The sequence below is a fragment of the Euleptes europaea genome, chromosome 11 (assembly GCF_029931775.1).
Source record: "Euleptes europaea isolate rEulEur1 chromosome 11, rEulEur1.hap1, whole genome shotgun sequence".
Lineage (NCBI taxonomy): Eukaryota > Metazoa > Chordata > Lepidosauria > Squamata > Sphaerodactylidae > Euleptes > Euleptes europaea.
The window spans coordinates 75,443,909-75,468,370 of NC_079322.1; the positions used below are offsets into that span (position 1 = coordinate 75,443,909).

At 47.2% G+C, this 24,462-nt stretch overlaps 1 protein-coding gene across 1 annotated transcript; it reads right to left on the bottom strand.

The window, feature by feature from the left end:
* Positions 1–6,334: 6,334 nt before the first annotated feature.
* Positions 6,335–12,937, bottom strand: SEC22C (SEC22 homolog C, vesicle trafficking protein). Its single transcript, XM_056857803.1, has 6 exons — positions 12,732–12,937; positions 10,501–10,664; positions 9,375–9,552; positions 8,594–8,723; positions 7,573–7,638; positions 6,335–6,535 (listed from the first exon to the last, which is right to left on the bottom strand). The coding sequence occupies exons 1-6, from the start codon at positions 12,911–12,913 to the stop codon at positions 6,335–6,337; spliced, it is 921 nt and encodes a 306-aa protein (XP_056713781.1). The 5' UTR covers positions 12,914–12,937.
* Positions 12,938–24,462: the final 11,525 nt, after the last annotated feature.

Here is a 24,462-nt window from a genome sequence, read left to right on the forward strand (position 1 = left end):
CGAGATGACATTTGCTCAAAATAAATACCCAAATAGGTTGAAATTTGTGCTTTTTTTTTTTCAAACTAACGCTGCAGTTGACATTTAGTCAAAATAAAGACAAAAATCAATCCAGTGTGGACTGTTGCACCTTTTCCTCCCTGGAGTCCAGAGTAGCATGTGGTAGTCAATCTTTTCCAAGTAGTAGTAGTAGAAGAATTGGTTTTTATAGGCCGACTTTCTCTACCACTTAAGGCAGAATCAAACCGGCTTACAATCCCCTTCCCTTCCCCTCCCCACAACAGACACCCTGTGAAGTAGGTGGGGCTGAGAGAGCTCTAAGAGAGCTGTGACTAGCCCAAGGTCAGCCAGCTGGCTTCACGTGGAGGAGTGGGGAAACAAATCCGGTTCACCAGATTAGCCTCCGCCGCTCATGTGGAGTGGAGAATCAAACCCGGTTCTCCAGATCAGAGTCCACCACCACTCCAAAGTATGTAACATAATGTTACATAATGCATGTAACATAATGCATGCATGTAACATAATGCATGCCAAGCAGATGCTCTTTCACTGAGCCACAGCCCCTCCCCTAAATATTTCCTGAAAACATAGACATATGAATCTGGTTTATACAGAATCAGATCCTTGGTCCACCAGGGTCAGCATTGTCTACTCAGACTGGCAGCCATTCTCCATGGTCTCAGGGAGAAAGGTCTTTCACATCACCTGCCGCCTGATCCTTGTCAACTGGGGATGCTGGGGATTGAACCTGGGATGTTCCGCATACCAAGCAGATGAGCCATGCTCCCCACCAGAATCATTCCCAGCCACTCTGGGCTCTGGGGAAAGACAAGAGAGCCAGCGTGGTATAGTGGTTAAGAGCGGTTTGATTCCCCACTCCTCCACATGAGTGGCGAACTCTAATCTGGAGAACCAGGTTTGATTCCCCACTTCTCCACATGAAGCCTGCTGGGTGACCTTGGGCTAGTCACAGTTCTCTCTGAACTCTCTCAGCCCCACCTACCTCACAAGGTGCCTGTTGTGGAGGGGAAGAGTGATTGTAAGCCAGTTTGAGACTCCTTTTGGTTGAGAAAATTGGGGTATAAAACCCAGCTCTTCTTCAAACGGAGGAAGGGGTACCAGCCTGGCTGCCGGCCAAGCCCCCCTTTAGTCTACAAACACCAAGCAACAAGCAACTACAAAAATGTCATTTATTCTAATTGTCCATTAGTTATATACATATATACATCCATGCAAAAAAAATTGACTTTAAGGACATCATCAACACAAAGGTCAGTCTTCTTAATACAGTGCAAAACCGTCTTTCAGAAGGGGGGAAAAGTACCAATTTCCATAAAGTCTTCAAAACATCTTTGGCTTCAAAATAAAAGGGACTGCCGCCTGATCCTTGTCAGATGCGTTGAAGATGCGTCATTGGCTAATCTTTCAGGTAACATTAAATTCGAATGCTGCTGGTTCTTGGGATATTTGTCGGCTTTTGTTTGGAAGGAAAGATGACTTGGCCTATGGCAAGAGGAGACGGAAAGGTGGCAGGTGTGTGTGTGTGTCGGAAATATTTTTCAAGATTAACAAGCTGCGTTTGAACTGGTCCTGAATTTCTAAAAAAAAGACATCTATATGTCAGTATGCCCCTTACTGATGTACCCTTACCTCTGCCCTTTCTTGCCAAAGCAGATGAAGCTTTCTTACCAACTGGATTTTAAAAAATATATACATCTTGCCACAATATTGGTAGGTGTATTATGAGTCAGTGAAGTTCTACCAGGCCAAAGACAGGTCCCCAGGCCAAAGAAGTTCTACCAGGCCAAAGACAGTGAAGTTCTACCAGACCAAAGTCCTTCTTTCTCACATATAATTCTCACTGAAGAACTGTCTGGGCTATGCTATTCCAACCACAGAGGCTCACCGTGCAAGAAAAAAATCCTTCCAGAAAGCTAAATGCCAGGAAGAAGGGTCATAACTTGGCCTTCTCCCTGACATGCTAGCTTTCTCAGTGCAGGGAATTCTTTTGTGGGTAAGAGGGTTCAATTCTATGATCTCTCCCTGAGATTTTTCACCTTAGTGAAACTGAAACCCAAATTTCCACTGTTCACACATTCCGGCAGCGTGTGCCTTTCCCCGTTAAACAGTAAAATGCAGCCTTTACGAGAAACCTCCAAATCTTTGAGTGGATTCTTTATTTTGTTCTAAAAAAAAAATGTGTTGTAGCCAAGAGGACAGAGCGGTAGACTAGAGGGGACAGGTGCAAAGTCCTCTTCAGGCAAGGTGACATCTCTATGCTTCAGTTCCTCGTGTGTAAAATGGGAGTGAGGACCTTCATTGGCCAGAAATATGGCAAGGACAACCAAATCCTGAGGGGGAGGGGTTCTCTCTAAAAGTGCAAATCCTAACCCACTGAAAAGTCAAATCCCTCTCATTTCAGCAAGACTGGCTTTCTACTTAGCACCAATCCCAAACATTTATTGGCGTTGGGTCTGCCTTAGAGCTGTACGGAGAAGCGAGGGAATAATTTAAATAAGTTGCATGTTTGACCTTTCCAACATATGATCAACTCCCTGCTTACGAAAAGTTAGCCCGTCAGGGGGAAAGACCCGACACACTAGCTTTCTACAAGCAGGGAAGAGGGCTGTACCAAGTGCTTCCCCCCACCAGAAGTCTGAATAATTTATACACATGCTGATCCTCCTCACAGGGAAAGTATTTATAAAATGGAATATGGGGGTAAGGCAGAGACAAGCAGACTGAGTGCATCTATTAAGCCAGAAGTATAGAAATGTTTGGGAAGGGAGGACAGAGGTTTTGGCACTAAAGGATGGGAAGGAGGTATAGGGCCCATGTTGCAGCAGACTGTAACATACCCTGAAATCTGTCCACTCTAACAGCTCCGAGGGAAAAAAACAGTCACAACTTTGCACAATAAAACGAACTCGTCCCCAGAAAAGTTATCAAAAGGGTTCACAAACGTGAAAGGCCGGCTTATATCACGTTAAAATACCACAATGCAGCAGAGATGGAAAGAGGCTTGGTGGTTTCTAGTTATAATATTGGAAATACACATGCTCAGAAATAAAAACGGGGAGTGCAGATTGGCTCTGCACCCCCTACCAGGGTCCACGAGGCAGAGAACCTGCTCTCCTGTGGCTGCGGAGATAAGGACGTTTAATAATACAGGTTGAGTATCCCTTATCTGAAGTTGATTTCCAAAATACTCCAAAATCCAAAACTTTTTGAGCGCCCACAAAGGATATAAAACGGCATGCCAACTGCAGTTTCCCCACGAATGCTCCATGTGCACAAAACAATAATAAATACTGTATAAAATCACCTTCAGGCTATGTATATAAGGTGTATATAAAACATAAATGAATTTCGTGTTTAGACTTGGGTCCCATCCCCCAGATATCTCATTATGTAGAAGCAAATGTTCCAAAATACAGACAGATCCGGAATACAGAACACTTCTGGTCCCATGCATTTCGGATAAGGGACACTCAACCTGTATTAACAAACCACACGTGGCAGTATTTGCCTGAAGCATGTCCAAATCCAAGGTATGAGATAAGGGCCTAGTTCTGAAGTGGTAAAACCACCGCTGGGCTATATCACTGCAGACTATAGGTAGGAGCTCACAGGACTGAATAGCTCAACGTATCAAAAAAATTAGTAGATGCCTCCTGATTTTACGGAGATACCCAGGAGATACCTCCTGATTTTACGGAGATACCCAGGAAATGCCTCCTGATTTTATGGAGATACCCAGGAGTCACCTCCTGATTTTGAGGCTCATTGAGGGGCTGTTCTCTTGGCATTGTGCCTGGAATGTGGCCCCAACTCATCGGTTCCTAACAGCTTGCGGCATGCAAATTGAGCCTCAGCATCCAAGAACTTCTGAACTGGACACTGATCACTACCAACCTAGTCACCGTAATGACCTGCCATCGAAATTTAGCTTTGCTGTAACGCACATACACGCTGTTTCAGGAGGGTAGCTGCGTTGGTCTGCAGCAGAAGAGCCAGATTCGGGTCCAGTAGCACCTTAAAAACCAACAAGAGTTTTGGGGGATCAGCTTTCGAGAGGCAAAGCTCTCTTTGTCAGATACAAAGCTTTCTCTTGAAAACTTCGCAAAAAAGCCTTGTTGGACTCTGAGGTGCTACCGGACTTGAATCTAACACATATGCATGTATCAAAACTGCCGGTGCCTTTGCTGGTTATAGAGGCTGTGTGCCATCAGGAGCACTTTGCCAAGTACCCATCATACAAACTGGGAACCTGGCTTAGCCTTTAACTGGGAGCGGATCAGCACCCTTTCTTGGATCAGCGCCCTCCCCAAAGACCCTTGCTCCCTTCTCCCTTCCAACTTCTTTACACAGTTCTGGTTTTACCACCCGAGGGTTCGGACAGGCCCAACAGAGGACATGCATTCACCTAGGTTAGCACAGCTGAAGTCATTCTGCCATTCCAGTCAGAGCTTTCTCAGGAAGAGTGGTTTGGCGTGGCTGACTCTTTCCCCCATTCACATACAAAAGCTTCTTTCAGTTTTACAATTGTGTGTGTGTAGTGCCATCAAGTCACTTCTGACTCATGGCGACCCTATGAATCAATGTCCTCCAAAACATCCTATCTTTAACAGCCTTGCTCAGGTCTAGCAAATTGAGGGCCATGGCTTCCTTTATAGAGCCAATCAGTCTCTTGTTGGGTCTTCCTCTTTCCTGCTGCCCTCAACTTTTCCTAGCATGATTATCTTTTCCAGTGACTCTTGTCTTATAATGTGACCAAAGTACAAAAGCCTCAGTTGTCATTTTAGCTTCTAGGGTCAGTTCAGGCTTGACTTGATCTAGAACCCACTGATTTGGTTTTTTGGGTAGTCCACTATATCTGTAAAGCTCTCCTCCAACACCACATTTCAAAGGAATCTACTTTCTTCCTATCAGCTTTCTTCATTGTCCAGCTTTCACACCCATACATAGTAATAGGGAACACGATGGCATGAATTAACTAGATCTTGGTTGCCAGCAACACATCCTTACAGTTCAGAACCTTTTCTAGCTCCTTCATGGCTGCCCTTCCCAGTCTCAACCTTCTTCTGATTTCTTAGCTGCAGTCTCCCTTTACGATTTTGAATGCCGGAAAATCTCATGTATCTGCTATTGGGTCTAAGAGCCAAGCACTTCCATTTTTTAAAAAAAGCTGCCTGTCATTTAAGGAGAGAGCTAAGCTTCAACTCTTCCCCTTATGTGCTAGCTTTCTATCTGCAGGGTGCTTCTGATGGAGGGAGAAATGAGAATGCACAACCCCTTATCTGCAGCCAGAAGCAGCACAGTCCGAGAAGCACTTTGCTGTTCTGGAGGACATGCAGATTGATCCTCGGGGACTTTACAAAGGGTGGATGTAAATGTTCTTTGTGCAACAAAGCCCCCGTTCTCTGTAGACGTCTGCTCTCAGGAACGTGCGGGGTGGAGAGCCGCTGGGAGAACAAGCCCCTTTGGGTCGACGTCCTTTGGTGCGGCAGACGAGGAAACGGATGTTTGACCAAACCGGCACCCCTTTGCGGAGCTCGCACAACAACTATTTTCGCTGACAGGCTTCCTTTTGACTTCCCAGTGTGGTGTAGTGGTTAAGAACGGTGGACTCTGATCTGGAGAACCGGGTTCGATTCCCCACTCCTCCACATGAGTGGCGGAGGCTAATTTGGTGAACCGGGTTGGTTTCCCGTCCTACACATGAAGCCTGCTAGGTGACCTTGGGCAACCTACAGCTCTGATAGAGCTCTCAGCCCCACCTACCTCACAGGGTCTCTATTGTGGGGAGGGGAAGGGAAGGTGATTGTAAGCCAGTTTGAGTCTCCCTTAACTAGTAGAGAAAGTCGGCATATAAAAACCAATTCTTATTCTTCTTCCCCTGTAGTGTGTTGAAGCTCGATGCCTGTTATCACCCAGAACAATCCGTTCTTTTGGAACTTACTCTTCACTCGGGGACGCATCCTGGGAATGGCTGCCCACTCCTTCAAGAAGCCAAGAGGTCCCCCTGAAGATTCCCTCTTTAGGCCCAGATCAGCTCAGCTTCACTTCATCTTCTGGATTATGCAGGTCCAGCTGTACTGGACTGGTGAATTGAGGATCCAGTCTTGGGAGGAACGATCCCACCTTTCCCATCCCTTCTACCCCTACGAAACCATGACTGATTTATGCTATAAAACCCATTCTCGAGAGAGATACCCTGGCTTAAAAAATAATCCCACCCAGCTGCCTAGGCTACTGCACAGCAGCTTTACTGCACAGCTGCCACTCCCACCCCAAGTTTTTAAAAACTGCAACAGGAATCCCAAGTCCGTTTTCATACTCCGCAGTCCGGCTGCTTCTCCGCGACCTGCCGCGTGAGGATCTGGAACGAAGACAGAGACGCCACTGCTATGTGGAAAAGGATCTGCCAGATGTTTCTTAATCCGTACAGGTAGACGTTGCATAGGCAGATGGTGACAAAAAGCACAAAGACCTTGATCCGCCGCGCCGAACTGTAGAACAGGTAAAGGTAACACTGCAAGGAAGAGAAGAAGAAGTAGAGTTGGTTTTTAAATACTGATTTTCTCTACTTTTTAAAGGAGAATCAAACTGGCTTACAATCGCCTTCCCTTCCCCTCCCCGCAACAGACACCCTATAAGGTAGGTGGGGCTGAGAGAGTTCAGAGAGAACTGTGACTAGCCCAAGGTCACCCAGCTGGCCTAATGTGTAGGAGTGGGGAAACCAACCCAGTTCGCCAGATTAGCGTCTGCTGCTCATGTGGAGGAGTGGGGAATCAAACCCGGTTCTCCAGATCAGAGTCCACAGCTCTTAACCACTACACCATGCAGGCTCTCAAGGACAGCACCAAACAGATTGTGAGCATCACACCAAAGATGGATGCCAGCTGCACAAAACAGAGTTTTAGAGCATGGGTGGTTCTGTGGAACTTGCCCCCAATCGTCAGGTTCGGTCCACACATAACAAACAACCAAAGTTTAATTAAATTACCTCTGACCAATGACACAGAGCAGAAAATTTTCTGATGCTATATTTCTGTATGGTACACTTTTCTGCCCCTTGTATGAAATCTCCCTAGGGAGATTCATCTGTTCCTTTCTGTTGCCATCTTCCACAAAGCAGATGAAGATGTTTTTTTTTCGTTTGATGTTCCCTCAGTGATTCCTGCCTTCCTGCCCGATGCTTTTAACTGTTGCTTTGTTTTTGTATGCATTTGAGGACTGGTTTTATAGCTGTATTAATGAAAGGGGTGTTCCTGAGAGACCCAAAGGGGCACTGACTCCATACACCCCCTCCCAAATTAACCAAGGTTAAATCCGCATTGAGAGAAAACAGATTTTAAAGACATGGATGGATAAAATGTAGCATCTAGATAAGCCCACTTACCAAAGTGGTAGATTCTAGGCCAAAAAAATCATATTTCAAATTAAAACCCAAAGCAGGTCTTGAGGCCATCTATACTGAAATACATATCACACTTCTATCCATATTAAAAAATGGAATGAAAACTGTGCCCTGCCAGAATAATTGAGAAAAGTAGACATGTAACTTACCAATAAGAAGCAAGCTACAAAAGGTAGGAGAAAGGCTATTACATTTCCAATTTCTTTGTGATCTTCCTGTCGGAAGACAAAAATTTGGAGGTCAAATTTATTCATCTTCGTACACAAGGGAAAAAAATTACAAGCTTGCCTATCCACCATCCCTGGGTCACACATGCAGAAGAACGAAGTGTGGACTAGCGTAGTCCTTTGAGAGTCAGGCTGAAATTTGGGGGAGGTGGGAGGGTTCAAATGTTGACTCAGCCAAGAAGCTCACCATGAGCCAGTCATAAGAACATAAGAAAAGCCCTGCTGGATCAGACTAAGGCCCATCACGTCCAGCAGTCTGTTCACACAGTGGCCAACCACGTGCCTCTAGGAAGCCCACAGACAACTGCAGCAGAACCATCCTGCCTGTGTTGCAAAGCACCTAATATAATAGGCATGCTCATAAGGACATCAGAAAAACCCTGCTGGATCAGACCAAGGTCAATCAAGTCCAGCAGTCTGTTCACACAGTGGCCAACCAGGTGCCTCTAGGAAGCCCACAAACCAGACGACTGCAGCAGCATCCTGCCTGTGTTCCACAGCACCTAATATAATGGGCATGCTTCTGGGATACTGGAGAGAATAGATATGCATCATGACTAGTATCCATAGGAACATAAGCCATGCTGGATCAGACCAAAGCCCATCAAGTTCAGCAGTCTGTTCACACAGCGGCCAACCAGGTGCCTCTAGGAAGCCCACAGACAAGATGACTGCAGCAGTATTTTCCTGCCTGTGTTCCACACCACCTAATATAATAGGCATGCTCATAAGAACATAAGAAAGGCCATGCTGGATCAGACCAAGGTCCATCAAGTCCAGCAGTCTGTTCACACAGGGGCCAACCAGGCGCCTCTAGGAAGCCCACAAATAAAGACAACTACAGCAGCATTATCCTGAGATGAACGTGGAACTGAAGCTGTGAGTCCCGGTGCCCAAGTCATTCCCGCCCCCTGGCCCCCGTGCCCCGAGGTCGTCGAGTTACCTGGAACGAGTACTCTGCGAGGTGAACGCCTCGAATGAGGTTCAGCGCCCCGCACATGATGTTGAGGACGAGAGACAAGATGCCCACGGTGGACACGGGTTGCATCCTGTAAGCCGAGGCTTCGGGTCCATTAAAAAAGAAAAAGGGAACAAAATGAGGATGTCAGTCGCTCGGAAATCTGCACCCAGCCCTCACACTGATACCCACCATCTGAAACAGGATTCGTTACTAAAGGACCTTATGGAAGCCACTCCCCTCCCCGTCCTCAGCAAAGTGGAGATAACAACCCTGCCCCCTCTTTCAAGGTGGTTGACTGCAACGAGCCAGTCTCGCCCAGGGCTCAATGCTAAGAATTGCTCCCTTCCTTCAGCGAGCTCAGAGAGGTGTTCGTTGTCCTGCCCGTCTCTACTTTATCCTCCCAACAACTCTACGAGGTAGATGATGCGAAGAGACAGTGACTGGCCCAAGGTTATCCAGCGAGCTTTGCGACAGAGGGAGGACTTGAACGTCCATCTCCCCATTTCCAGTCCAACACGCTGCAACAGCACCTGTGTGTGTGTTAAGTGCCGTCAAGTCGTTTCCAACTCATGGCAACCCTATGAATCCATGTCCTCCAAAATGTCCTATCTTTGACAGCCTTGCTCAGATCTTGCAAACTGAGGGCTGTGACTTCCATTATAGAGTCGATCCATCTCTTGTTGGGTCCTCCCCTTTTCCTAGCATGACTGTCTTTTCCAGTGACTCCTGTCTTCTCATAATGTGACCAAAACGGCACCTACCAGACTCTAAATGGAGCTCTGCATGTCCGTTCACCATCCCGTTCATCAGCTCTGCCTCTTCCAGCTTCACCTGAGCGGGGGGATGCAACCGCAGGTCCTCCTGGATTTTTTCCAAGTTGAGCTTCATCGAAGCACAGTTGGTGTAATTGAAGCGGCTTTTGACTTTTTGAATGATGTTGTCTGCCAACAGAGAAAGCAAATGAAGCTGAAGGAAAACTTATTCTACGTTAAACAAAAGTGCTTAACGAGCATACTCTGGACTTCCTTGGGGGTCTCCCATCCAAGTACAAACCAGGACCGACCCTGCTTAGCTTCCAAGATCTGACAAGATCAGGCTAGCCTGGGCCATCCAGGTCAGGGCCTGTCAAGTTGCAGCCAACTTACAGTGACCCTGTAGGATTTTCAAGGCAAGAGACGTTCAGGGGTGGTTTGTCATTGCCTGCCTCTGAGTAGCAACCCTGAACTTCCCTGGTGATTCCCATCTAAGTACAAACCAGGGCCGACCAGCCTGCAAAACACACATATACTAGCCATTGGAAAAGGGAGAAAAGCACACAGAAGCCTTTGACAAAGCTCACAGCTGCATCGTAGAAGGGGTTGTGGCTCAGTGGTAGAGCATCTCTTGGCATGCAGAAGGTCCCAGGTTCAATCCCTGGCGTCTCCAGTTAAAGGGACTAGGCAGGTAGGTGATATGAAAGACCTCTGCCTCAGACCCTGGAGAGCCATGGAGAGGGGCCATGGCTCAGTGGTAGAGCACCTGCCTGGCATGCAGAAGGTCCCAGGTTCAATCCCCAGCATCTCCAGTTAAAGGGACTAGGCAGGTAGGTGATGTGAAAGACCACTGCCTGAGACCCTGGAGAGCTGCTGCCGGTCTGAGTAAACAGTACTGACTTTGATGGACCAGGGGTCTGATTCAGTATAAGGCAGCTTCATGTGTTCAAGTACCTTGCCTCAAGCCTACAAACGCCTTGGAGCTTGAAGCAAACTCAGCTGGTTCAGGCAGAAGCTGGCTTCAGTGGTACATGACCCAGCATCCATCTCATTGCAAGTCAAACCAGTTTGCTCCCTTAGTTTCTGAGAAAGGAGAGAAAAATGAGACGGGACAGGGAGAACCTGCGAGCTACACACCGAATTCCAGGAAAGCATACGGCCTGGAAGCCAGGCCTACACTCGCCGCGTCGTAGGCACCGGCAAATTCCCACTGGAGCTCTTCCAGAAAGCAAAACGCCATGACTGCTGGATAGCTGCTGGCACAAATGCCCATGCAGGCGATTTCCCCAGAAGAATTGAAGCTGGAGACATAAAGAAAAGAAGCCAAGGTCAGCTGCGAGTGTCAAATGGGACGGCCAGGGGAAAGGGGGGAGTACTTACAAAATTTTGAGTAAATTTTAAATAAATAAATGGGACAGAACAGTGGAAGAAGAGAGGACTCGAGGGATGCAAAAATTTTGTCTTTAAAAACCTGACATTACAAGAATCGGGACTGTTCGCTGTGGAAAGGACAGGACTGCAACCCTTGCAGAAAATGTCCCTCTCTTGAATCTTAGCCTTTTGTTATTTTTAATTATCCTTTCACAACATGCAGGCTGTTTTCCAAAGTCAGACACTGGCCCCATTGTCATTCTCAGAAACCACGTCCTCTGATGTGTGCTCAAACCCACGTGGGACCAGGAAGTGACCCAGTGAGAAAGCAGAGCCAGCACGGTGTAGCGGTTAGGAGCGGCAGACTCTAATCAGGAGAACAGGGTTAAGGATTGCTGGACATAGTGTGGCTTCACAGTGTTCTCAACAGCACTTGGAGGAGAGGTCTAACAATGGCTACTAGCCATGGTGACTAAAGGGAACCTCCACATGCAGAGGTACTGAATCCCAGTGCCTTTACATTACATTTAGCAGAGTAAATAGTGTGTGTGTGTATTGAGTGACATCAAGTCGCTTCCGACTCATGGCGACCTTATGAATCAAAGTCCTCCAAAATGTCCTATCTTTGACAGTCTTGCTCAGATCTTGCAAATTGAGGGCTGTGGCTTCCTTTATTGAGTCAATCTATCTCTTGTTGGGTCTTCCTCTTTTCCTGCTGCCCTCAAATTTTCCTAACATGACTGTCTTTTCCAGTGACACTTGTCTTCTCATAATGTGACCAAAATACGCTAGCTTCTGTTTAGTCATAACTGTAAAGAATAACAGGCGCTAATGTTAGCTTAAACTTAAAGATTTATTCCTTAACTAACATACTAGATATAAGTCCTACACTATGGAAAACCTAAATCAACTACAACTGAACCTAGATATAGCACAATGTCAGTTAAACACCCTCTTTTAGAATCAACTGCTTCTGTGTTAGTATGTAGCCAATAGGGCGTCGAGTAAAGCAGTTGATTGTAAAAGAGGGAGTTTAACTGTCGTTGTGCCTTAGTTAGGTTCAGTTGTAGTTGTGGTAGTTGATTTAGCTTTTCCATAGTGTAGGACTTATATCTAGTATGTTAGTTAAGGAATAAATCTTTAAGTTTAAGCTAACATTAGTGTCTGTTATTATTTACTCTGCTAAATGTAATGTATAATGTCCAACACCTCAGCCTCTATGCCCTGTTGTTGGACCTCAAGAGTAACTGGTTAGCTACTGTGTGAGACAAGATGCTGGACTAGCTGGACCACTGGTCTGATCCAGCAAGGCTCTTCTTATGTTGTTATCAGGGGAAGGTCTCGGCCTCTGCGCCCAGTTTGTTGTTGGACCTCCAGAGAAACTGGCTGGCCACTGTGTGAGACGGGATGCTGGACTAGATGGACCACTGGTCTGATCCAGCAAGGCTCTTCTTATGTTCTGAAGTGTTTACAAGTTTTGATTGAACTATTGTATGCACGCTTTATTTTAAATGTATTTAATGTTTCAACGTTTGATGTTTGCCTGCTTGGGAACCCCATTTGGGTAGAAAGGCAGCATTGAGAAGTTTTAAATAAATAATAATTTAAAAAAATCAAACAAGCAGCAAAGTTATACAAAATAATCAGGTACATGCAAATATCCCTGTTTGTTTAGGTTGCAGAACGCAGGTTTTCCCCGTCTATAATCTGAGATTACTTTGGTAACGTTGACTTTTCTTTTGTTACATGCAGAGTTTTAAGCACACAGCTCTGATTAAGGACTTCCAGAAAGCTGATGTGCAACACTTAAAGAACAGCTCATCAAAATGCAGGGACACCTCTATCGCCGTAAGGCTGCCGTCACTCTGGACTCTTTCGCCAGCTTCTCCAGATGTTGATCTTATCAAGAGACAGCACTGACAAAACAACTTATTACTACCAAAGAAGTGCTATTTTAAGGACAGCCAACACTTCTCTTCAGCCGAAGGGCAGCTTACTGTATGCTGAGGTCACGTTCTTTGACTGTGCCCCGATCTGGATACCGTAGCAGGACAGACGACAAGGCCTTGAGCCTCTTTCTGCATTCCAAGAAGTCCTGGTCTAGGTGGAAGTCGGTGGAGGCCGAGAGCGGAAGGCCATCCCTCACCCGAACCACGCAGGCAAAGAGGATCATGGACATCCTCCACAGGAGAACTCATGGGGACCGCCTGGAAAGAAACACTACAGGTCAGTGGATTGGTTTGAATGTGTGCAGATGATATGCAAAGAGCAATCTGGTAACACCGAAACAGGTTAAGGGTATCTCTAGTTCGGCATCCTTTGCCTACCAGCCTGGTTCAAACATTTGGGAAGAGCTGTGACTCAATGGTAGAACATCTGCTTGGCAATCAACCCATAGAATCTCTGGTTAAAAGAACCAGGCAGTAGGTGATGTGAAAGACATCGGCCTGAGACCCTGGAGAGCTTCTGCCAATCTGAGTAGCCAATACTGACCTTGATGGACCAATGGTCTGATTCAGTAGAAGGCAGTTTCATGCGAGAGAGTGGTAGAGTCTCTGCTTGGCATTCAGAAGTTCCCAGGTTCGATCCCCAGCATCTCCAGTTAAAAGAACCAGACATGTGAAAGACCTCAGCCTGAGACCCTGGAGAGCTGCTGCCAGCCTGAGTAGACAATACTATTCTTTGAGGGCCTATGGTCTGATTCAGTATGTGTTCATGTGAATTATGTTTCCAACTAAGGACAAGCCAGTTATGTCCAGAAAACACCTTGCAGATTCTGTGAGGACTCGTGTGATATATTGAAGGTATTCTGGGCATGGAGAAGAGGTTGCTGGGGATGTGGGGGCGGGGAGAGAGGTAGTTGTGAATTTCCTACGCTGTGCAGGGGGTTGGACTAGATGACCTTGGAGATCCCTTCTAACCTTATGTTTCTGTGATTCTATTCCATGGCAAAGTGCATCATTCAAGCAAAACTACAATCTTTAGAGCCCAGATATTGAGGTGACCATTAGGGGCAGGGTGGGGTGACCGGGCATGATTAACAGTTGAGACGTCCACCTCCAACATCTCTAACTGAAAATTCATTTTCCCAGTATTTTCTCAGGTCCCAACGGACTTTTAAAATAAAACTGGAGGGGGGGGGGAGGAACTGTCCATCTCAGCAATTGGGTAGCTTAAACAAAAATTGATTTGTAATCACCAATCCAGTACAAAAGCAGAGTATACATGCATCAAATAGATACACAAAACATGTTCTAGCACTGAAAAAGCACACCAAATAAAGCCAACATGGCATATAGTCACAAACGACACCAAGACGTATGAAAAATCTCCTACAGACAAAAGAAGGGTGTTAAAATTCTTGTACTGTACTGCTGTACTGCTGCTAGACAGGCATCTATAACTTACACCGGCAGATTACTTCGCACATATCCATGCAACAGATAACCAAGAACACTGGCAAACATATGTTGCCTACTCTAGAAAATCTACAAAACTTTTATCGGGGGGAAAAGGCAGGTTAGGCATAATTTAAAGAAACAAACACAAGAGCCAAACCCATGTCTAATCTCATGAGATAACAGATAAGGTCCATGCCACGTCTCACAAAACTTCACCCCGGTTCCAAAGCATATTCCCAGCCCTGGTTTCTCCTCTAAGCCTCCATTGTTTGCAGCTGACACCACCTCCAGAAGGAAAGACATGCTCACCAACAGCTTTATGCGTTCCTTTTAAAAGAATAAATCTTAACTAGAGCCGTGTGGGTCTGAGTGGGGGGAGGGGAGGAATCTAGAAATCTTGGAGGGCATACAGACCTGTGTGGCGCAATCTGGGTGGCGTAGTGATTAAGAGCAGCGGACTCTAACCTGGAGAACTGGGCTGGTTTCCCTACTCCTACACACAAAGCCAGCTGGGTGACCCTGGGCTGGTCACAATTCTCGCAAAACTCTCTCAGCCTCACCTTCCTCACAAGGCACCTGTTGTGGAGTGGGGGAGGTGATTGTAAGCCGCTTTGAGACTCCTTAAAAGGTAGAGAAAAGTGGGGTTTTAAAACCAACTCTTCTTCTTCATCATTTTAAATAGCGCTTTCTCCCCACTTGCAGTGGCTTCTGACAACCAGGACAGCTATTTTAAGTGCTATTTTAATGTCTTACATGTTTTACTCTTTGGATGTTCCTGTCTTCAGAACCCTATTTGGATGGAAAGGCAACACGTACATAAGAACATAAGAAAGGCCCTGCTGGATCAGACCAAGGTCCACCAAGTCCTGCAGTCTGTTCACACAGTGGCCAACCAGGGGCCTCCAGGAAGCCCACAAACAAGACGACGGCAGCAGCACCATCCTGCCTGTGTTCCACAGCACCTAGTAGAATAGGCCTGCTCCTCTGATCCTGGAGAGAATAAGCATGCATCATGACTAGTATTCATTTTGACTAGTAGCCATGAATACCCCTTTCCTCCATGAACATGTCCAGTCCCCTCTTAAAGCCTTCCCAGTTGGCAGCCATCACCAAATCACGGGGCAGGGAGTTCCACCATTTAACTATGCGCTGTGTGAAGAAATACTTAAGAACATAAGACCCAGGCCCAGCAAGTCCAGCAGTCTGTTCACCTAGTGGCCAACCAGGTGCCTCCAGTAAGCCCACAAACAAGATGACTGCAGCAGAACCATCCTGTCTGTGTTCTACAGCACCTAATACAATAGGCCTGTTCCTCTGATCCTGGAAAGAATGGGTCTGCATCAGGACTAGTATCCCTTTTGACTAGTAGCCATGAATAGCCCTCTCCTCCATGAACATATCAATTCCCTCCTTAAAGCCTCCCTGGTTGGCCGCCATCACCACATCCTGGGGCAGGGAGTTCCAGCAGTTAACTATATTTAATGCAGAAGTGAAGAACTGATCTGAAGAAGTGAGCTGTGGCTCACGAAAGCTCCTACCCTACCAGGAAATAATTTTTGTTAGCCTTTAAGGTGCTACTGGACTCTTGCCCTTTTTTGACTATATTTAATGTGTGTGTGTGTGTTTTAAAAAATAATAAAATTATAATATAATAATAATATAAAATAAAATAATAAAATAATAAAAAATAATATAATAATAATAATATAAAATAATAATATAATAAAAAATAATAAACTTAAATAATTAAAAATTATCCAAGGGCCAGGACATTTTTCTCCAGACCAGCTGGCACCCCCTGCCCACCAAAGCGCCTCCCTGCAAGACCCCGGTGCTCGGCGCTGCACACAGCAGCCACGCCCCCCAGCACAGCCACGCCCCCCAGCACAGCCACGCCCCCTCCCGCTCTCGAGCGCCCCCTCCCCCACCCCCACCGGCCCTCACCTCTCCTGGTCTCCCCCGCGGGCCTCGCCCTCACAGCGACCGGGCAGGCGACGGAGGAAGCGGCCTCCACCACAACAAGCGCGCCTCGCCCCGCCCACTTCCGCCCAGCGAGACGGGCCGCGGCTAGAGCGGGGCGCCGCGCCATAGAGCTGGGAGGAAGGAGCGTCGCGGCTCTCGAGGGGGTCGCGGTCCATCTCGCCCGCCCGCGCCGCGTGGACGTCCGGTTCGCAGCCGGAGGCTCCCATTGGCTGGCGGCGCGGAGGGGGAGAAACGCCTTCCTGGGAGTAGGGCGGATGCAAGAGACCGGAGGAAGGTTTTTGAGCAGGCCTGCTTAGCATTGCTCTCTCTCTCTCTCTCTTGTTTTTCCCCCTGCTGAGGCGCAGTGGTGTCCTTCACACACAAAAAGGTGTGCAGTCGTATTGGTCCATGGGAAAATCCAAAATAAGAACGCAAGGCCCACCAAGTCCAGCAGTCTGTTCACACTGTGGCCAGCCAGGTGCCTCTAGGAAGCCCCCAAACAAGATGACTGCAGCAGCACCATCCTGCCTGTGCTCCACCGCACCCAAAATAATAGGCATGCTCCTCTGATACTAGAGAGAACAGGTATGCATCATGACCAGTATCCATAAGAATATAAGAAAGGCCATGCTGGATCAGACCCAGGCCCATCAAGTCCAGCAGTCTGTTCACACAGTGGCCCACCAGGTGCCTGTAGGAAGCCCACAAGCAAGACAACTGCAGCAGTGTTATCCTGCCTGTGTTCCAAAGCACCTAATATAATAGGCATGCTCCTCTGATCCTGGAGAGAACAGGTATACTTCATGACCAGTGTCCATAAGAACATGAGAAAGGCCCTGCTGGATCAGACCAAGGCCCAGCAAGTCCAGCAGTCTGTTCCCACAGGGGCCAACCAGGTGCCTCCAGGAAGCCCACAAACAAGACGACTGCAGCAGCACCATCCTGCCTGTGTTCCACAGCACCTAATATAGGCATGCTCCTTTGATATTGGAGAGAATAGTTATGCATCATGACTAATATCCATTCTAACTAACAGCCATGAATACCCCTCTCCTCCATGAATATGTCCACTCCCCTCTTAAAGCTCTCCAAGCTGGCAGCCATCACCACATCCTGGGTTAGGGAGTTCCACAATTTAACTATGCACTGTGTGAAGAAATACTTAAGAACATAAGACCAAGGCCCATCAAGTCCAGCAGCCTGTTCACACAGTGGCCAACCAGGTGCCTCGAGGAAGCCCACAAACAAGACAACTGCAGCAGCATTTATCCTGCCTGTGTCCCACGGCACCTAATATAATAGGCATGCTCCTCTGATGCTGGAGAGAACAGGTATGCATCATGACTAGTGTCCATTTTGACTATTAGCCATGGTGTGGGGGGAGGTGGTTGTGAATGTCCTGCATTGTGCAGGGGGTTGGAGTAGATGACCCTGGTGGCCCCTTCCAACTCTATGATTCTTCCTTAAGTGGTAAACACTCCTTCTCTGGAGGTTTGTAAGCAGAGGCTAGATGGCCATCTGTCAGCAATGCTGATTCTATGTCCTTAAGTGGATGATGAGAGGGAGGGCATCTTGGCCATCTGGGCATGAAGTAGGGGTCACTGGGGATGTTTGTGTGTGTGTGGGGGGGGAGGTAGTTGTGAAATAACTGCATTGGGCAGGGGGTTGGACTAGATGACCCTGGTGGTCCCTTCCAACTCTTATGATTCTATGAATCCTCTCCTCCATGAACATGTCTACTCCCCTCTTAAAGCCTTCCAAGTTTGCAGCCATCATTCCATGGCATTGAAGTCCCTCCCCAAACCCCGCCCTCCTGAGTTCCCCCCCCCAAAAAAAACCCCACTGATGGTAAGGGGTTTGGCAACCCTACAAAGACCACCCAATTGGCTCCATGGTTAGAGTTGCCAAGCTCAGGGTGGTGGCTGTAGGTCTCCTGCTATTACAACAACTGATCTCCAGATGACAGAGATCAGCTTACCTGGAGAAAATGTCTGCTTTGGAAGGTGGGTTCTATGGCATTATACTAAAATCTTCAGGTATTTCCCAACCGAAAGCTGGCCACCCTACTCCATGGTAAAGAGCGGGGAAACACTCCAGCATGGGATGAGATGTGATGGTGTGGGGTTGTCTCTCTGCAAGAAAGGGCCCTCTGCTTAGATGCTGGTGGTGGGAAGTCACAGTTGCCAGGTCCGGGTTGGGAATTTCCTGGAGACTTGGGGGTTAAATTGTGGAACTCCCTGCCCCAGGATGTGGTGATGGCTGCCAGCTTGGAAGGCTTGAAGAGGGGAGGCAGCATGTTCATGGAGGAGAGGGGTATTCATGGCTGCTAGTAAAAATGGATACTGGTCATGATGCAGACCTATTCTCTCCAGGATCAGAGGAGCGTGCCGGTTATATGAGGTGCTGTGGAACACAGGCAGGACACTGCTGCTGCTGTCGTCTTGTTTGTGGACTTCTTAGAGGCTCCTGGTTGGCCACAGTGTGAACAGACTGCTGGACTTGGTGGGCCTTCGTCTGATCCAGCAGGGCTGTTCTTATCTTCCTTCCTTCCCTCCATCCCTTCAATGGGGCATCAGTTCACCTGGAGGAAATGGCCGCTTTAGAGGGTGGACTCCGTGGCATTATACCACACTGAAGTCCCTCTCCTTCCCAAATCCCACCCAACCCAGGCTCCACCCCCCAAATCTCCAGGTATTTCCCAACCCAGAGCTCGCAACTCTTATGTGGTGGGCACATAAAACGGCTGCCACAGAAGGCCAAGCCAACCACAAAAGGGCTGCCGTGGCTTGCCTTGAGTTGCACAACGAAGATCCTTGTGTTGTGGTGACAGCTGCTGCCACAGCAATATTTTTAAATGTCTGCGCAGCCAATCAGATTTCCCGTGTCCAATCAGGAGTCCTGAGCAGAGGCTGCACCTGGCCCCACCCACTTTCTAAGAACCCTTGGAGGGCTCCTTGGTGCCCATGGGCAGAACGTAGCCTTTCATGTGCCATGGGACTTTAAAAAATTTTTTTACACCACCTCCATTCATGCAAGAACACCACCACAGACAACAGTACACCTGGAGCCATTGTTGAATGCGTGCCACTTACGTGCGCTATTGTTTCATTTGGCATTTACTGATTTCCTTGGGCAAAGGGAATGACGCACGTGTTTTTGAAGCCAACAGTTTGCTTTTGTCTCTGCTTTAAACAATGCAGCCATTAAAATGGGATGGCTATACCCTTGGCTCTCAAAGTGGCTCTTAGGTAACATTAGGGGTGCCTCTTTGCCACTGGCGGGAGGTTTTTGGGGCGGAGCCTGAGGGTGTGGTTTGTGGAGGGGAGGGACTTCAATGTCGTAGAGCTCAATGGCCAAAGCAGCCATTTTTCTCCAGGCGAACTGATCTGTATTGGCTGGAGATCAGTTGCAATAGCAGGAGATCACCAGCTAGTACCTGGAGGTTGGCAAGCCTACTCAGGCTCAAAAGTACGGTTGCCAGCTCTGGGTTTGGAAATACCTGGAGATTTTGAGGGCAGAGCTTGAGCAGGGTGGGGTTTGGGGAGGGGCTTCAATGCCATAGAGTCCAATTACCAAAGCGGCCATTTTCTCCAGGGGAACTGATCTCTGTCACCTGGAGATCAGTTGTAATAGCAGCAGATCTCCAGCTAGTACCTGGGAGTTACAACCAAACAAAAGGGCAACTCAGGCTGTGTTTAAACATACATGAACTTATACTGCAAAAGAAACCAATTCTCCACTTGTATCCCATTTAGAAGATGCCGTGACAAAAGTAGGAAGGGACGATGTCACACTTTGATAAAATGCATTCTGGAATGTCCAGGTTTATCTTCTGAGGAAGACAAAGAGTTGAAACAGGAACATATGTATCGGAAACCTGTTAAGAGAATAAAGAAAAGATATCAAGGACAAGAGAACGAGTAAAAGAATAATCACAATATGATGAGGACTTTCTCTTTGGGCATTCATGTGCATATACAATTGTAACTCCTATGGTGGAAAATACAAATGGAACTATCTTCAACAAGGATGTGTTAAAACCACCTGCAGTGGCATCTGTCTTGCTTATATGCATTTGATAGAATTATTTCCATGAATGGATATTTGTAACTGCATGGAATGTTGTTGTTTGTTTCATGTGAATCTTAGTTGCAAACACTGTGTGAGTAACTTTGGAGAATTGGTAACTTTTGCAATATAAGTTCATGCATGTTTAAACACAGCCTCAGATGCCCTGGTGTTTGGTTGCAATTGCGAGTTGTGCAACTATAGTTCCACCCATTTATTTTTGTGAGTACCTGGAAGTTGGCAACCCTACGTAACATGGGTGAAAGCATTCATTTATCTTTATCTTTTCGGGGATCATTGCTTTTGACTTCTACCTAGTGATACTCTGTGACATTTGTCCTTCTCCACCTGAACAGTAGCTGCAATAAGAGCTGGTGTTTGAAGTCGCTTATCTGAAGTGCAGGAAGCCCATCGAGGCCTTATCTCAAGTGGCTTGGCCTGTGGCAGCGTGCACTGAAGCTTTGCTCAGTAAAACGGGCTGCCGTTCTCCCACGCCAAGAAGTCTGCGCCGGCCAGGCACTTCCTCATAACTCTTCTGTAGCTTTTGCATGTGCAAACAACACGCGTAAAGAACAGGACAAGGACTGACCAGGGCAAGGAGGGGAAAGCCTTGAGAAAGCTAGCCCCCTTCTTGTGATGGCACTTTCACACATGCTGAACAATGTGCTTTAGCGATAGTTTGCGAGGGGATTTTGCCATTTCACATAGAAGAAGAGTTGGTTTTTATATGCTGACTTTCACTACCACTTAAGGGAGACTCAAACTGGCTTATAATCACCTTCCCTTCCCTTCCCCACAACAGACACCCTGTGAGGTAGGTGGGGTGAGATAGCTCTGAGAGAGCTGTGACTAGCCCAAGGTCACCCAGCTGGCTTCATGTGGTGTAGTGGTGAAACAAATCCAGTTCACCAGATCAGCCTCTGCCGCTCATGTTGAAGAGTGAGGAATCCAACCCGGTTCTCCAGATCAGAGTCCACCGCTCCAAACCACCACTCTTAACCACTACACCACGCTGTGTGGTGTGGTAAAAGGGGTGTCATTTGGATACTGGGGGGGTAGGGTTGCCTGGTCTCTTCGGTATTGGCGGGAGGTTTTTTGGTTGGAACCTGAGGAAGGTGGGGTTTGGGGAGGGACTTCAATGCCATAGAGTCCAATTGCCAAAGCGGCCATTTTCTCCAGGCGAACTGATCTCTATCGGCTGGAGATCAGTTGTAATAGCAGGAGATCTGCTACTACCTGGAGGTTGGTAACCCTGGGGGGGGACTCTGCTAGTTTGAAGGAAGACATTTGGATTCTCACAATGTGAATGCTTTGTCTTGTTCTCTCATTTTTAAAAAGGACAGTGATCTTGCAAAGGCCTTACCTACGCCATGACTTTAATCAAGGGAAGGTCAACCACACAGTAGCTGTTTGGATCTGAACCAAGGTCAGCCCTGGAGGTAAATGCCTCTCGTTTTCATGAGGAGTGCCTCAAGCCATCGGTGTCCCTTCCTCGAAAGCTGGCCAGGAACTTTTAAGCCCTCATCACCGTCTCAAGACATTTAATAAGGAACTGCCTGGAGGCCATTTCCTCTTTCTGTCTGTTTGCTTAGCAGTAAAATGCTTCATAATTAAAGTGCTTGGCTCCTTTGCAAAACCGCCATTGCTGCTAGGAGTATATTTTCCTTGCCTTTTCTGGATCGCCCAGTTTAAAGAGAGGGAGGAAGACCTGTCTGCAAGACAAATGTTAACTTTGTCTCCGTGTTCCACTGTGGCTCTTGGACATCGCCCCATCTCTCTTCCCCCTCCCCATTTGTCTCCGGTCCCTTGAAGAAGATTAGAGTTGCAAACCTGGGATTATACTCCATTATGTTTTTTGGAAGAATCACCTCATCATCAGTTTTGCCGATTGAAAACATAGATGCATTCTGTGTGTGTGCAGTGTTCTCACAATAAGGATCTCTGCAATGAGTCTCTACTGAAGAAGAAGCATACAAAATCTAAAGGCTTCTGCCTTGCGTAAGCAGGTGGCAGCCATCGCCACATTTCTCCCTCCAGAAGAAGAAGAGTTGGTTTTTATATGCCGACATTCTCTCCCACTTAAGGCAGAATCAAACTGGCTCATAATCCCCTTCCATTCCCCTCTCCACAACAGACACCCTGTGAGGTAGAAGGGGCTGAGAGAGCTCTATCAGAGCTGTGACTAGCCCAAGGTCACCCAGCTGGCTTCACGTGGAGGAGCGGGGAAACCAATCCAGTTCACCACATTAGCCTCCGCCGCTCATGTGGAGGAGTGGGGAATCAAACCCGGTTCTCCAGATCAGAGTCCACCGCTCCAAACCACCGCTCTTAACCACTATACCACGCTGGCTCCAGTAGATGGTATCCCCATTTCTAGGCCTCCGCACGTACTGGACTTTCTAAAAGGCATATGTCAATTGTCTCCACCAATCATCCATAGCTTCCCAACCTGGCGTCTACATGTCATTCTCAATGCTCTTTGCAAAACCTCCATTTGAGCCTATTAGGTTTCCTTAAAGTATTTTAGGATGAAGACCATTTTTCTCATGGCAGTCACATTGGGACGTAGTGTATCTGAACTGGGAGCCTTATTTATTAACAAAGGCCTATGTATTTTCCATAGAACCCAGCACAATCCTAGTTACACAATTCCCTATTGGAGGGATTTTTTTTCCAAAATTCAATAAAATGAGAGCATCCCTTGTGAAATTGCTTCAGAAAGCTAAGGTCTCAAACATTTAATAAAAACAGGTACAACTTATGCAACTTGGAGTAACTAAATCATGATGACTATAAACATAGCCACACTAAAGTATACAGAATCTTCAGTATTTTTATACTGGTTTTTATACCCCGCTTTTCTCTACCAAAAGGAGTCTTAAACCAGCTTCCTTTCCTCTCCCCACTACAGACACTTTGTGAGATAGGTGGGCCTGAGAGAGTTCAGAGAGAGCTGTGACTAGCTCAAGGTCACCCAGCAGGTTTCATGTGTAGGAGTAGGGAAACCAGCCCGGTTCACCAGATTAGAGTCCTCTTATCCACTACACCACGCTGGCTCTGCAGGGCTTTTGTACAGGTGTAAGATATCTGCCCCATCCAGCCATATTGTGCTACTGCTGTTTATGGCATGGTCATAAGCACCATTTCTGTCAAGGGGATTCAGCACCATTCACACGGGTTCGAGAGAATTACATCTGTAATCTCTATTTACTACCAACAGTCAGTTGCTTTGAGAGCCAGAAACATTCATTATTATAGGTCACTGTACCTAACAGTGAACTGGCTGGCTCCTGTGTGGACAATAAAGGCCATGCAACAGAGACGCTAATAGAGAAGACAGGGATCTCTACCTACTCAGGGGAATCTCCAGATGTATAAGATATGACTTTTTCAGCTGAGCCAATGGGGGCAGAAATCTCCAAGAACAGCAAGTGAAGAACTCAGCTTGCACCAAGATTAAAGCAGCTGGGAGCCAGTTAAAGAGGAAAGTGGGTGGGTAGAGTTGTCAGGTTGCCCCAGCTACTGGCAGGAGATGGGAGGCACATAGGGGATATTTGTTTATTTGAAACATATATGTCCTGTCTTCTTTCACATGAACACATGAAGCTGCCTTATACTGAATCAGACCCTCGGTCCATCAAAGTCAGTATCGCCTACTCAGACTGGCGGCAGCTTTCCATGGTCTCATGAACACATGAAGCTGCCTTATACTGAACCAGACCCTGGGTCCATCAAGGTCACTATTGTCTACTCAGACCGGCAGCGGCTCTCCAGGGTCTCAGGCAGGGGTCTTTCACATCTCCTACTTGCCTAGTCCCTTTAACTGGAGATGCCGGGGATTGAACCTGGAACCTTCTGCATGCCAAGCAGATGCTCTACTACTGAGCCACAGACCCTCCCCTAACAAAGTGTCCCATGACTATGAACACATGAAGCTGCCTTCTACTGAATCAGACCCTCGGTCCATCAAAGTCAGTATTGTCTACTCAGACTGGCAGCGGCTCTCCAGGGTCTCAGGCAGGGGTCTTTCACATCACCTCCTTGCCTAGTCCCTTTTAACTGGAGATGCCGGGGATTGAACCTGGGACCTTCTGCATGCCAAGCAGATGCTCTACCACTGTGCCACAGCCCCTCCCATCCTTAGACTCTAGCTGGCTAACAAGATGCAATAACTGAAAAAATCCAGAGTCCTTTAACAAAATAATAATGCAGGGAGTGTTTAGCACATATTAAAAACACACAGCCAAATCTGCAAAAATAGTTCACTTAAATCCTAAAAGAGGACAGACACCACACG